The following is a 13,028-nucleotide window of genomic DNA, read 5'->3' as shown; positions in this document are numbered from 1 at the left end:
GTGGGGCTTGCCTAGGATGTGATGGGGTTTGACAGTGGGCCCTGTTAAACCTCTATAAAAAGCTGCATGTATCCGCAAGTAGGCTCCACCAAAGCGACCGTGTGCCGCTCAAAGCGCACAAGCCCAAGTCCTGGTGTTAGGTGGGACGCTAAACAGCCCTGACACGACGGCCCTCCGACGAGACAGGAGGTTTATTTATTTATTATTTATTCAGACTAAGGCCGAAGTGGCCTGTGCGGTATATAAGAGTCTTCTCCATTCGGCTCGGTCCATGGCTACACGTCGCCAACCACGCAGTCTACGGAGGGTCCGCAAGTCATCTTCCACCTGATCGATCCACCTTGCCCGCTGCGCACCTCGCCTTCTTGTGCCCGTCGGATCGTTGTCGAGAACCATTTTCACCGGGTTACTGTCCGACATTCTGGCTACGTGGCCGGCCCATCGCAGTCGTCCGATTTTCGCGGTGTGAACGATGGATGGTTCTCCCAACAGCTGATGCAATTCGTGGTTCATTCGCCTCCTCCACGTACTGTCCGCCATCTGCACCCCACCATAGATGGTACGCAGCACTTTCCTTTCGAAAACTCCAAGTGCGCGTTGGTCCTCCACGAGCATCGTCCAGGTCTCGTGTCCGTAGAGGACTACCGGTCTAATTAGCGTTTTGTAGATTGTCAGTTTGGTACGGCGGCGAACTCTATTCGATCGGAGCGTCTTGCGGAGTCCAAAGTACGTACGATTTCCAGCCACTATGCGTCTCCGAATTTCTCTGCTGGTGTCATTTTCGGCAGTCACCAGTGAGCCCAAGTACACAAATTCTTCTACCACCTCGATTTCGTCACCACCGATGCAAACTCGCGGTGGGTGGCTCACATTGTCTTCTCTTGAACCTCTTCCTATCATGTACTTCGTCTTCGACGTGTTGATGACTAGTCCGATCCGCTTAGCTTCCCTCTTCAGTCTGATGTAGGCTTCCTCCATCTTCTCAAAGTTACGTGCCATAATATCTATGTCGTCGGCGAAACCAAATAGCTGGACGGACTTATTGAAAATTGTACCACTCGTGTTAATCCCTGCTCTTCGTATTACACCTTCCAAAGCGACGTTGAATAGCAAACACGAAAGACCATCACCTTGCCGTAACCCTCTGCGGGTTTCGAAGGGACTCGAGAATGCCCCTGAAACTCGAACTACGCACATCACCCGATCCATCGTCGCTTTGATCAACCGTGTCTGTTTATCCGGAAAACCGTGTTCGTGCATTAGCTGCCATAGCTGGTCCCGATCGATTGTATCATATGCGGCTTTGAAGTCGATGAATAGATGATGTGTGGGCACGTTGTATTCGCGGCATTTCTGCAGTATTTGGCGAATGGCAAACACCTGGTCCGTGGTGGAGCGTTCGCCCATAAAACCCGCCTGGTACTGCCCCACGAACTCCCTTGCAGTTGGTGCTAGTCGACGGCATAAAATTTGGGAGAGTACCTTGTAGGCGGCGTTCAGCAATGTGATTGCGCGGTAGTTGCTACAATCCAGCTTATCGCCCTTTTTGTAGATGGGACACGACACCTTCCATCCACTCCTGCGGCAAAACTTCCTCCTCCCAAATCTTGGTAATGACCCAGTGCAGCGCTCTAGCCAGTGCCTCACCACCGTGTTTAAATAGCTCTCCTGGTAGTTGGTCAACCCCAGGGCTTTGTTGTTCTTGAGCCGGCCAATCTCCTCCTGGATTTCCTGGAGATCCGGAGCCGGTAGAATTATGTCCTGCGCGCGTTCTCCCAGGTCCATCACCATACCGCCATCTTCGTCTGCCACATCGCCATTCAGGTGTTCTTCGTAGTGCTGCCGCCACCTTTGGATCACCTCACGCTCGTTCGTAAGAAGGTTCCCGTTTATGTCCTTACACATATCGGGCTGTGGCACGTGGCCCTTACGTGAACGGTTTAACTTCTCATAGAACTTTCGTGTGTTATTAGCGCGGTACAGTTGCTCCGTTTCTTCACGGTCTCGATCTTCCTGCTGGCGCTTTTTCCTCCGGAAAATCGAGTTTTGTCTGTTCCGCGCCTGTTTATATCGTGCCTCGTTCGCCCTCGTGCGGTGTTGCAGCAATCTCGCCCATGCTGCATTCTTCTCTTCCACTAACTGCTCACATTCGCCGTCATACCAGTCGTTTCTCTGATCCGGGGGCACCGTGCCAAGTGCAGCGGTTGCGGTGCTACCAATGGCGGATCGAATATCTCTCCAGCCATCTTCAAGAGACGCTGCGCCTAGCTGCTCTTCCGTTGGAAGTGCCACTTCCAGCTGCTGCGCGTATTCTTGGGCTAGTCTACCGTCTTGTAGCCGCCCAATGTTAAGCCGCGGCGTCCGACTTCGGCGCGTGTTGTACACCGTCGAGAGTTTTGAGCGCAGGCATACTGCAACGAGGTAGTGGTCGGATTCAATATTCGCACTGCGGTAAGTGCGGACGTTCGTGATGTCGGAGAAGAATTTACCGTCGATTAGAACGTGGTCGATTTGGTTTTCCGTTTCTTGGTTAGGTGATCTCCATGTGGCCTTGTGGATATTTTTGCGGGGAAAGAAGGTGCTTCGGACTACCATTCCGCGGGAGGCTGCGAAGTTTATGCATCGTTGGCCGTTGTCATTCGATACGGTGTGCAGACTATCCGGTCCGATGACCGGTCTATACATTTCCTCCTTCCTACCTGTGCGTTCATGTCACCGATGACGATTTTAACGTCCCGCAGTGGGCATCCATCGTATGTCTGCTCCAGCTGTGCGTAGAACGCTTCTTTCTCGTCGTCAGGTCTCCCTTCGTGTGGGCAGTGCACGTTGATGATGCTATAGTTGAAGAAACGGCCTTTAATCCTCAGCTTGCACATCCTTGCGTTGATTGGCTGCCACCCAATCACGCGTTGGCGCATCTTACCCAGCACTATGAAGCCGGTTCCCAGCTCGTTGGTGGTGCCACAGCTTTGGTAGAAGGTAGCCGCTCGATGCCCGCTTTTCCACACTTTCTGTCCTGTCCAGCAAATCTCCTGCAGCGCCACGACGTCGAAGTTGCGGGGATGTAATTCATCGTAGATCATCCTGTCGCAACCTGCGAAACCTAGCGACTTGCAATTTCATGTTCCAAGCTTCCAATCGTGATCCTGTATTCGTCGCCTAGGTCTTTGCCGATTATATCGAGTCGCATTATCTCTTATATTGTTCGTAATGATTGGTTTTTAGGCAACTTATTGGGCCTGCGCAAACCTCCTGTCTCGTCGGAGGGCCGTCGTGTCAGGGCTGTTTAACGTCCCACCTAACACCAGGACTTGGGCTTGTGCGCTTTGAGCGGCACACGGTCGCTTTGGTGGAGCCTACTTGCGGATACATGCAGCTTTTTATAGAGGTTTAACAGGGCCCACTGTCAAACCCCACCACATCCTAGGCAAGCCCCACAACTCGCAGATGGCCTGGGGAGGGATCGTCAAGCCCTTGGACATAGTCCCTGCTGCCCACAAGACAGGAGGTTTGCGCAGGCCCAATAAGCCGCCTAGAAAACCAATCATTACGAACAATATAAGAGATAATGCGACTCGACTAGGCGACGAATACAGGATCACGATTGGAAGCTTGGAACATGGAATTGCAAGTCGCTAGGTTTCGCAGGTTGCGATAGGATGATCTACGATGAATTACATCCCCGCAACTTCGACGTCGTGGCGCTGCAGGAGATTTGCTGGACAGGACAGAAAGTGTGGAAAAGCGGGCATCGAGCGGCTACCTTCTACCAAAGCTGTGGCACCACCAACGAGCTGGGAACCGGCTTCATAGTGCTGGGTAAGATGCGCCAACGCGTGATTGGGTGGCAGGGTGAGGATTAAAGGCCGTTTCTTCAACTATAGCATCATCAACGTGCACTGCCCACACGAAGGGAGACCCGACGACGAGAAAGAAGCGTTCTACGCACAGCTGGAGCAGACATACGATGGATGCCCACTGCGGGACGTTAAAATCGTCATCGGTGACATGAACGCACAGGTAGGAAGGGAGGAAATGTATAGACCGGTCATCGGACCGGATAGTCTGCACACCGTATAGAATGACAACGGCCAACGATGCATAAACTTCGCAGCCTCCCGCGGAATGGTAGTCCGAAGCACCTTCTTTCCCCGCAAAAATATCCACAAGGCCACATGGAGATCACCTAACCAAGAAACGGAAAACCAAATCGACCACGTTCTAATCGACGGTAAATTTTTCTCCGACATCACGAACGTCCGCACTTACCGCAGTGCGAATATTGAATCCGACCACTACCTCGTTGCAGTATGCCTGCGCTCAAAACTCTCGACGGTGTACAACACGCGTCGAAGTCGGACGCCGCGGCTTAACATTGGGCGGCTACAAGACGGTAGACTAGCCCAAGAATACGCGCAGCAGCTGGAAGTGGCACTTCCAACGGAAGAGCAGCTAGGCGCAGCATCTCTTGAAGATGGCTGGAGAGATATTCGATCCGCCATTGGTAGCACCGCAACCGCTGCACTTGGCACGGTGCCCCGGATCAGAGAAACGACCCGGTATGACGGCGAATGTGAGCAGTTAGTAGAAGAGAAGAATGCAGCATGGGCAAGATTGCTACAATACCGCACGAGGGCGAACGAGGCACTATATGAGCGCGGGACAGACAAACTCGATTTTCCGGAGGAAAAAGCGCCAGCAGGAAGATCGAGACCGTGAAGAAACGGAGCAACTGTACCGCGCTAATAACACACGAAAGTTCTATGAGAAGTTAAACCGTTCACGTAAGGGCCACGTGCCACAGCCCGATATGTGTAAGGACATAAACGGGAACCTTCTTACGAACGAGCGTGAGGTGATCCAAAGGTGGCGGCAGCACTACGAAGAACACCTGAATGGCGATGTGGCAGACGAAGATGGCGGTATGGTGATGGACCTGGGAGAACGCGCGCAGGACATAATTCTACCGGCTCCGGATCTCCAGGAAATCCAGGAGGAGATTGGCCGGCTCAAGAACAACAAAGCCCTGGGGTTGACCAACTACCAGGAGAGCTATTTAAACACGGTGGTGAGGCACTGGCTAGAGCACTGCACTGGGTCATTACCAAGATTTGGGAGGAGGAAGTTTTGCCGCAGGAGTGGATGGAAGGTGTCGTGTGTCCCATCTACAAAAAGGGCGATAAGCTGGATTGTAGCAACTACCGCGCAATCACATTGCTGAACGCCGCCTACAAGGTACTCTCCCAAATTTTATGCCGTCGACTAGCACCAACTGCAAGGGAGTTCGTGGGGCAGTACCAGGCGGGTTTTATGGGCGAACGCTCCACCACGGACCAGCCGCAAACTATATAAAAGTTAATTTAATCATCATACAATGTTCTGTGAAGTTGTTCTGTAGCATACCAACTGCCGTTTTTGCAATTCTGAGCTCAATCGAGCAATCAGAACCAATTTCCAGATCGAATGAGTGACGGAGGTGTATATTCCTATATATTTTGACTGAAATCCCCATACAAACTTCAAATCAATTGCGCCAGCTTATGCAACAAGCGATTGAGCTGAAAGTTTGAGAGATTGATTTTCTCACCCAAAGACACAATCCTGGGAGGTGCCCCATGGAATTCGACAACTTTTTGTTTCCTGGGCCAGTCTAATGCCTATTGACATCGTTATCGGTGAAGACATAGAGCGCTTCGAAATGCGCGGCACGAGAGGCATCCGTAGGACTGTCAGGTTGGCCTCAATGGTCAAATGGCAGCGTGCGTGGGACAGTTCCACTAAGGCTAGATGGACACATAGGTTGATACCGGGGATAGGTACGTGGGTCAAGAGACGTCATGGGGAAATCACTTTCCACCTGACCCAGGTCCTTACAGGCCATGGTTGCTTCAGACAGTATCTATACCGGTTCGGACACTCGGCCTCGCCCGAGTGTCCGGTGTGCGCAGGTTTAGAGGAAACGGCGGAACACGTGTTGTTCGTGTGCCCGCGTTTTCGCACAATGCGTGACCACATGCTTGCCACATGTGGTCTGGACACTACCCCGGACAACCTTGTCCGGAGGATGTGTAAAGATGAAGTTGACTGGAACGCCGTTTTATCGGCTATCGTCCAAATAGTCTCGGAGCTACACAGAAGGTGGCGCGTGGACTCGAGGAATGGCTAGTTCAGGCGCAAATAAGAGGTGGTCCAAGGGTTTGTAGTCGGCTTCATGGGTCATACCGGTGGTCATGCTCTGTGGTCGAACTCGATCCTTTTATCGAACAAGTGGCCGCGCGAAGAACAACATGGTATCGTCGTTTTCGTGGCGTCGGTCAACCGGGCGGGTTCCGAGCCCAAGGACGGAAAGGGGTCCTTGTCAAGGCTGGGGCAGGCGTAGGCACCGCGTCGGCATGTACCTCTGTGTGCTAGCGAATAGGCCCTATCGCAGAGAGGTCAATTTGGGGTGCACGCGGCATCATCATTCTTGTTACCAGTCGTGCAGAGGGAAACATGCGCGAAGTCGACCCTTCCCACCTTCCGGGGGCGTGGTAAGGCCACCTGGAAAGCCGGCAATGCGCTGGTACGATACCATGGTGTTCTTCTAAAAAGGCGAGTCACGATGTTCGATGCTGCAAGGACACGTAGCTAACCTCGAGGGTGCGTTTTGCACTGGCCCCCCTTTGAAGCATTACTTTCTGGTTGTACCGAAGGGACGATGGGCTTGGCGGCAATGGAAACGGTTTAGCGTCCTGCCTCCCTTGTTGGAGGTGGTCCCTAACCCCGCACTTCCTGGATAACCCAGGATGTCTGTTGAGCAGATTACCCCTCCATTGCTTAGAAAAAAAAACACACATAGACATCACCTCAATTCGTCGAGCTGAGTCGATCGGTATATAACACTATGGGTCTCCGGGCCTTCTATAAAAAGTTTGTTTTTGGAGCGATCATATAGCCTTTACGTATACTTAGTATACGAGAAAGGCAAAAAGGTGAATCTAGCAAAAAAAATTGTGTCTTGGCTGTAGCCATATTAAAATCACTTGAAAAGCGGAATTTTTATTAGGCAAATTAATCGGGATAGTTGCGAAAGATAATTGCAATTATACTTTGACCAGACATCCATAAAAAATGTATTTCGTTACCGTTTTATAACATTTTACAAATTTTTTTCGGAGTAATTTTCTCTCCTTTCCGAAGCATAGAAATCGTACACTTAAGAACTGCTGAAGTGCTTCTTAATGAATACTACGTGGAGCTAATGTTTCATAGGTGGGATGCGAGCCTTCAAAGAATAAAATACATCCTAATATTCATTAGTCTAAATTTGAAGACTAAGGACAACTCTTTATATAAGATACAGGGGTTAGACAAAAAGGTTGAGATAGGTAAAATTATGTCAAAATTCAAATTTGATAAAACCAGAACCATCAGAAGCGGACACTCTTCTAGTATACTGTCCTTTTACAAAACCTGAAATTGGTGTTCTTGGCCACCGGAGATGTTCCGGGTTTTCCCAGGGTATGTTCAAATTGCATGTTTTCCACTGCTTGTCATTTTATGTGACATTTACTTTTATACTGTTTAATGCTTTCTCCAAAAACTATAACTAATATGCCGACCAACGATGGCTGTAGATCGAGAATCCATCAAAACTACGCATAGATATGGTCATTTCCGTAAAAACGGTTCCCGGAACATGATGAAATGATAACAGATTGGAATAATGCAAATATGAGTATCTAACTTCATGGCTTTGCGAGACAATGATTACAGAAACATTTACAGAATGATAGAGTCCACTGTCACCCTTATAGCAGGTTCAAAAATGCATTTAAAATGCATTTTTGACATACCCTCGGAAAACCCGTAACATCTCCGGTGGCCAATTGCCAATCTGAAGTTTTGCATGAGGACAGTATACTAGAAGAGTTTCTACGCAAAGTTATGCTGATTTGAACTTCGACAAAATTTTGCCTACCTTAACCTTTTTATCTAACCCCAGTACATCAGATTGAACTATACTTCTTTGTAGTTTGTTCCCGTACCATTCTTTTCATTCCAATTTTTTAGTTGCCACCCGTTACTTTAGGGTTTTAAAATATGGTTGAATAATACTAATATGTTTTTGTAAAATTCTTTTGATTGATTCGAAACAATGAATGTGATATCGAAGAAAAATGTAAATTTGTTAGTAGTTATTTATTAAATTTCATTTTTTTACATAGCTTTCGCATCTGCAATGCGGATCTACATCATTAGTTAACGTTTAAAACATCCTTATTGCTAGGGAAATTCCGCAATTAAGGATTATTAATATAATTATCATTTGGGAAAAAAAATGGACGAACTGCAAAGGACTGATTTCATTCGAGGAACATATGTCGTTTAAAGCGTTTCAAAGGCTTACCGAAACAAATTTGAACACAAGCCTTCGACATCCCGTAACTATTTCCGCTAAGACCTTAACGACGCATGTTAAAACATTCTTACTATTTGGATGACCCCTTCCGGTCAGTTTATTCGTCGGACACATGTGTGACTAACATATTCCTTTCTATTGTTTTATGATTTTCTCATCTTTGTATTTGTACTGATTATTGGACTGCTTTCTTGCAAAAAATATTTTGCTAAATAAATCGCTAATTTTATTTCACTGCTTATAGAAACTAGTAGACATTCAAAAGTAATCCGAATGGCCGCTCCATAGTTATAGTATATCCAGACTTCGACCTAAATCACTTGATGCAGAGTAACGTGATGTCAAAGATCACACATCTAGGCTGCCGTGAATCGCATATTTGTCCCATATGAATAGGAAACCCAGCAAAGATGGGACAGATATGCGATTCACGGCAGTATAATAGTGTTTACTAGAAACAATGTCTATGGCGTTTCGCATCAAGATATTCTACGCATATCAAGCTACTTAGCTCGTTGTCTGAATACTCTATTATACGCAACGTGAGAAACGCTGTATTAAAATTAATCATACATAATCAACTGTGAGTTTGCGTTTTAACCATGTAATAGAAATAACATCAATGGTTAGTATGTTGGGACAGCTAGCACTATTTCTAAGTTCTATTACAAAGTTGGCAGATTATTGTGTTTCTATCCATTGCTGTTTTCTCTAATGAATAGAATTATCTTGTTTTGTCATCGTTCAACTATTATTTTACCCTTGTTCATACTCATTTATGCTGGCATGTGGTTAAGTCTTTTCTCAATTAATATAAATCACAAATCATTTAAGTTACTCTTTCACTGTCTGAAAACTGTTAATTGCTTCACAAGGCCAGGTTTTATTTCAATTTGATCGCCCTTCCATAACTTTATCATATGAAGTAGTCATATAACATCAGGATCTGAAGTAATGCAATTTAAATAAGCTTGTAGAACAAATGGACAAGTGTTAGAATGCAGTAAGGAGACGTTTTTATATTGTTTTTGAGCTGACATAAGATGAAAGGCGGGAACGATTAGAAGGCTAGCAAGGTAAAACCATATCAACTAATTATAATAGAACTATTCGGCCAACTCATCAATGCGACATCGAACGGCATGCTCGACAACCTCCAAACTCGGATAATCCAGTTCTTTAACCAAGCACAAGGTGGCAGATAACAGATTGGAGTTCTGAAAAAAAAAGTTTATGATTATGAATATGATTCGAGAACCAATCAATGGAATAGAAACAATATCATACTTTGATTGTGTTTGTGATGTTTTATAAAATGGCTAGGTCATAGAGAGAAAAATAGTTTCGACTTGCGAAATTGTATGTTGCAACTCGGGAGCAGCAACTGTCATAGCTGCCTTTAACATATTTTTGGAAGTCGGAAAAATGGTTAGCAAGCTAACGACGCATTGATTTGTCAACGTATACCAAAAATTATATAATTATATAATATTATGCATAACTGAAATAAAAACGGTTTTATGATTCCTCATAATGGCTACATATCCTTCTCTAGATTACTTATTACTGAAAAATATTTCGTTCTGTCGTGGAATCTTACTTCATTTCCTATGCATAACTATTATGAATTAAAGCAAACATGTACCTGTCCATCGCAATATTGCTTACCCTATTGACAGGCCTTCGATGAACACCAGCAAAATGGTTAAGAACTGCATTCGATATCACACTTGCATTGTCGTTGAACCTTGAATCTGATCGCCTAGAATGAAAAAAGTAAGAATTTTAGCATAACGATCACATGAATGTACAATCTTATCAATTCATACTGTCATTACTGCTGTTTTTAGCATATCCCATATTTATAAGCATAAGAATCTTGGCAAATAGGGACAAGTATTAAATGTATAACATGCAGACTCACATATTGTTATGAAGATTGTATTGCCAAGTCCAGATATCGTTAGAATTTATTTGAATGTACATGAATACGCACAACAAGTCGGAAAATCTACGTGTTCTGAAGGAAAAATAGTCGCCGCCGCCGACACTTATTGATGTACGGCCTGGTAGCTGCCATACGCCGGTTAGCTTAGAATTTTGAATTTCACGCCGGTGATTGGCCAACACAAAAATCACAGTAGTGCGTTTGCATCTGCCGAAACAAGGTAACCTATCAGGCATTAATTGAATAGCTATTATACCTTTAGCAGATTCGTTTGCTTTTATCTCTGTCCCTGCACCTAATTGTGTCGCAAATTGTGTTTTCTTTGGTACGCTTTTTAGTTGGGCGTTCGCTAATTGCGGCGATACCCAATTAAAAAGCAGCTAAACGTCAAAATGTGATGTCGCGTCGACATTTAGTTTCCATGTTTGGCGGGATCGATATATCTTGGCAAAAGATATGTTAGTTACTAGATAAAGATTGTCGCTTCGGTTCCCTTTGTTCTGCTGTCCGAAACATGTGTGGTATCAAACTGTCAAATCGTATGTATTTTTCCTTTATTGACATTTAGATCTCCTATCCTCGCCAGCAAAAGATGTTCCAGACAGCGACAATCTTTATCTAGTAACTAAAATATCTTTTATCTTGGCAGAAGAGTCCTTACAGGCCACTTGAACGTCATGGGGTAGGATAAGGATAGGTTGAAGTTAAGTTCGGATTTGGAATCGACTCGACATCAATGCAAAATGTAAGTGAATGCGAAGTAGTCAATGATCAATAATTAAAATAATAATTTAAAATTTCTATTACAACGTTTTAATAAATTTCAATAACTGTTGCAATGTCTTCTTCTTTTGACTCGGATAAAGCTATTTCGATGTATGCAGTTTGAAAAATCATATTAAATTCTACAAGTCACTACAAGTCTACAAGTTATTTAGATTGTCAGCGTTATATGACCAAGTTTAGAAATGTAAAAGCTTATTGCGTATCAGTGTTATATTTTATAACTTTTATTTGTGCGATCCAAGTATGACGCTTCTGAATGGATCGAGAATAATTTACTGCCGTCAAAATTTTCGCTATTTTTCCTAAACGTGAAAAAAGAGCTTCCCGCCTCGAAGGAAATGTGATATGGAAATGTTTTGACGAGATTGTGGAAGTTCTGGATGGTGTTCACATATGTATTAAGGCGTATTGCAGTTTTCGGAAGAAGTGTAACGCAAGAGATGTTTCCAGGTGAGAACTTCAGAGAAAATTCAGTTCTTAGTGGGAGTGTGTGAGAGTCAATTTGAAACAAATAGGGGAAAGGGGCATTTAATATATTTTCTTTCTCGATTCAGAGAGCGATCAATGGCGCTTAAACCTTGGCTAATTAGCCAGGGCAAGTTTAGTATGTTCGCCCCATCACATGGAAATCACAAATGTAGTGACATAAATTTCTTAGCAATGTCACTTTTTTTTAAACTATTGTATTTATTTGGCAGGCTCAGGCGTGTATAACACTTAACGGAGCCGAGACTCTTAATTTTTTTTTTATTTTTTTTATTTCTTTATTATAGAGGTTTGCAGCCCATCGAGACTCTTAATAATATTTACAATCGATATCATCTTATTATCAACTATTAGTAAAAGGGAAAGGGGAAGGGACAAAGACCAAGATACTCGTGGCGACTCAAGGTTAGATTGCGTAATTTGGTGATGGACGGGGTTGGGATTTAGGTTTGAGGTATTTCAGCTGCTCATCCGGGTATTTGACGTCATGTCTGGTTTGGCGTAGCGTCGTGCTCGGATTTTGGTTCTTCAGAGAGCTTCTTCCGGATGGCCAGAGCTTCATGGTACACGAAACAATGAGACAGAGACAAGAAAAAAAAACTGAGAAAGAAAAAATTGAAGTATTAAACTTTGATGTCAGACGAGCAAAGAAAGGCATAGATGGCCTGCAAATACACCACATCGCGATCTCCCAAAACACCTCTTAGTTCCCGGAAGGGTTGTTTACCTCGGGCCACAAGGGTATCCAATAGATGCTCTCTTGAGGCGCCATTTTCCGTGCAATATCAAACTACGTGATCGATGTCATCGTAACCGGCTCCACACCTACAAAGATTCCTATCGACCAGGTTAATTCTATAGAGATGTGCGTTTAGTGAATAGTGATTGGACATAAGCCTCGACATCGTGCGAATGAAGCCTCGGCTTAAGTCCTCACCTCTGAACCACGCTCGCGCAGAAACTTTAGGAACTATGGAAAATAGCCACCGTCCAAGTTCATTGTGTGACCAATTCATTTGCCAATTTTGAAGAGTACTCTGACGGACTAATGGGAAAAACTCGTTGTTCGAGATTTGCCTATCATAAACTTCACCTTCCTGTGCGCCTACCTTTGCTAGCGAGTCCGCCTTCTTATTGCCATAGATTAGGCAATGGGACGGGACCCATACAAAGGTAATCTTGAATGATCTTTCGACCAAATCACGCATCTGCTCTCTTATGATTGTAAGAAAGTAAGATGCGTGCTTAACAGGTTTCATCGACCGGAGTGCCTCGATAGAACTAAGACTATCCGAGAAGATGAAATAATGGTCTACGGGCTGATCGGAAATTATCCCCAAAGCGAAGTTAATTGCTGCCAGGTCAGCAACATAAACCGAACACGGTTCCTGAAGTTTTCGGAAGGTG

The 13,028-nt window shown here is 45.1% G+C and overlaps 1 protein-coding gene across 6 annotated transcripts in view; it reads right to left on the bottom strand.

Annotated features, from left to right (window-relative positions):
- Window positions 1-8,166: 8,166 nt before the first annotated feature.
- Window positions 8,167-13,028, bottom strand: part of LOC134211553 (uncharacterized protein F09G8.5) — a 94,961-nt gene continuing 90,099 nt past the window's right edge. For all 6 annotated transcript variants that reach the window (XM_062688525.1, XM_062688528.1, XM_062688524.1 and 3 more), the window contains 2 exons: window positions 10,070-10,163; window positions 8,167-9,618 (listed from right to left, as the gene is read on the bottom strand). In XM_062688525.1, coding sequence (XP_062544509.1) covers window positions 9,508-9,618; window positions 10,070-10,163 — 205 coding nt within the window. In that variant the 3' untranslated portion in view covers window positions 8,167-9,507. The remainder of the gene's footprint in view (window positions 9,619-10,069; window positions 10,164-13,028) is intronic.

Source organism: Armigeres subalbatus, chromosome 2 (genome assembly GCF_024139115.2).
Source record: "Armigeres subalbatus isolate Guangzhou_Male chromosome 2, GZ_Asu_2, whole genome shotgun sequence".
Taxonomy (NCBI): Eukaryota; Metazoa; Arthropoda; class Insecta; order Diptera; family Culicidae; genus Armigeres; species Armigeres subalbatus.
The sequence above is the reverse complement of the archived record's forward strand: the minus strand, read 5'-3'. Positions and strand labels throughout refer to the sequence as shown.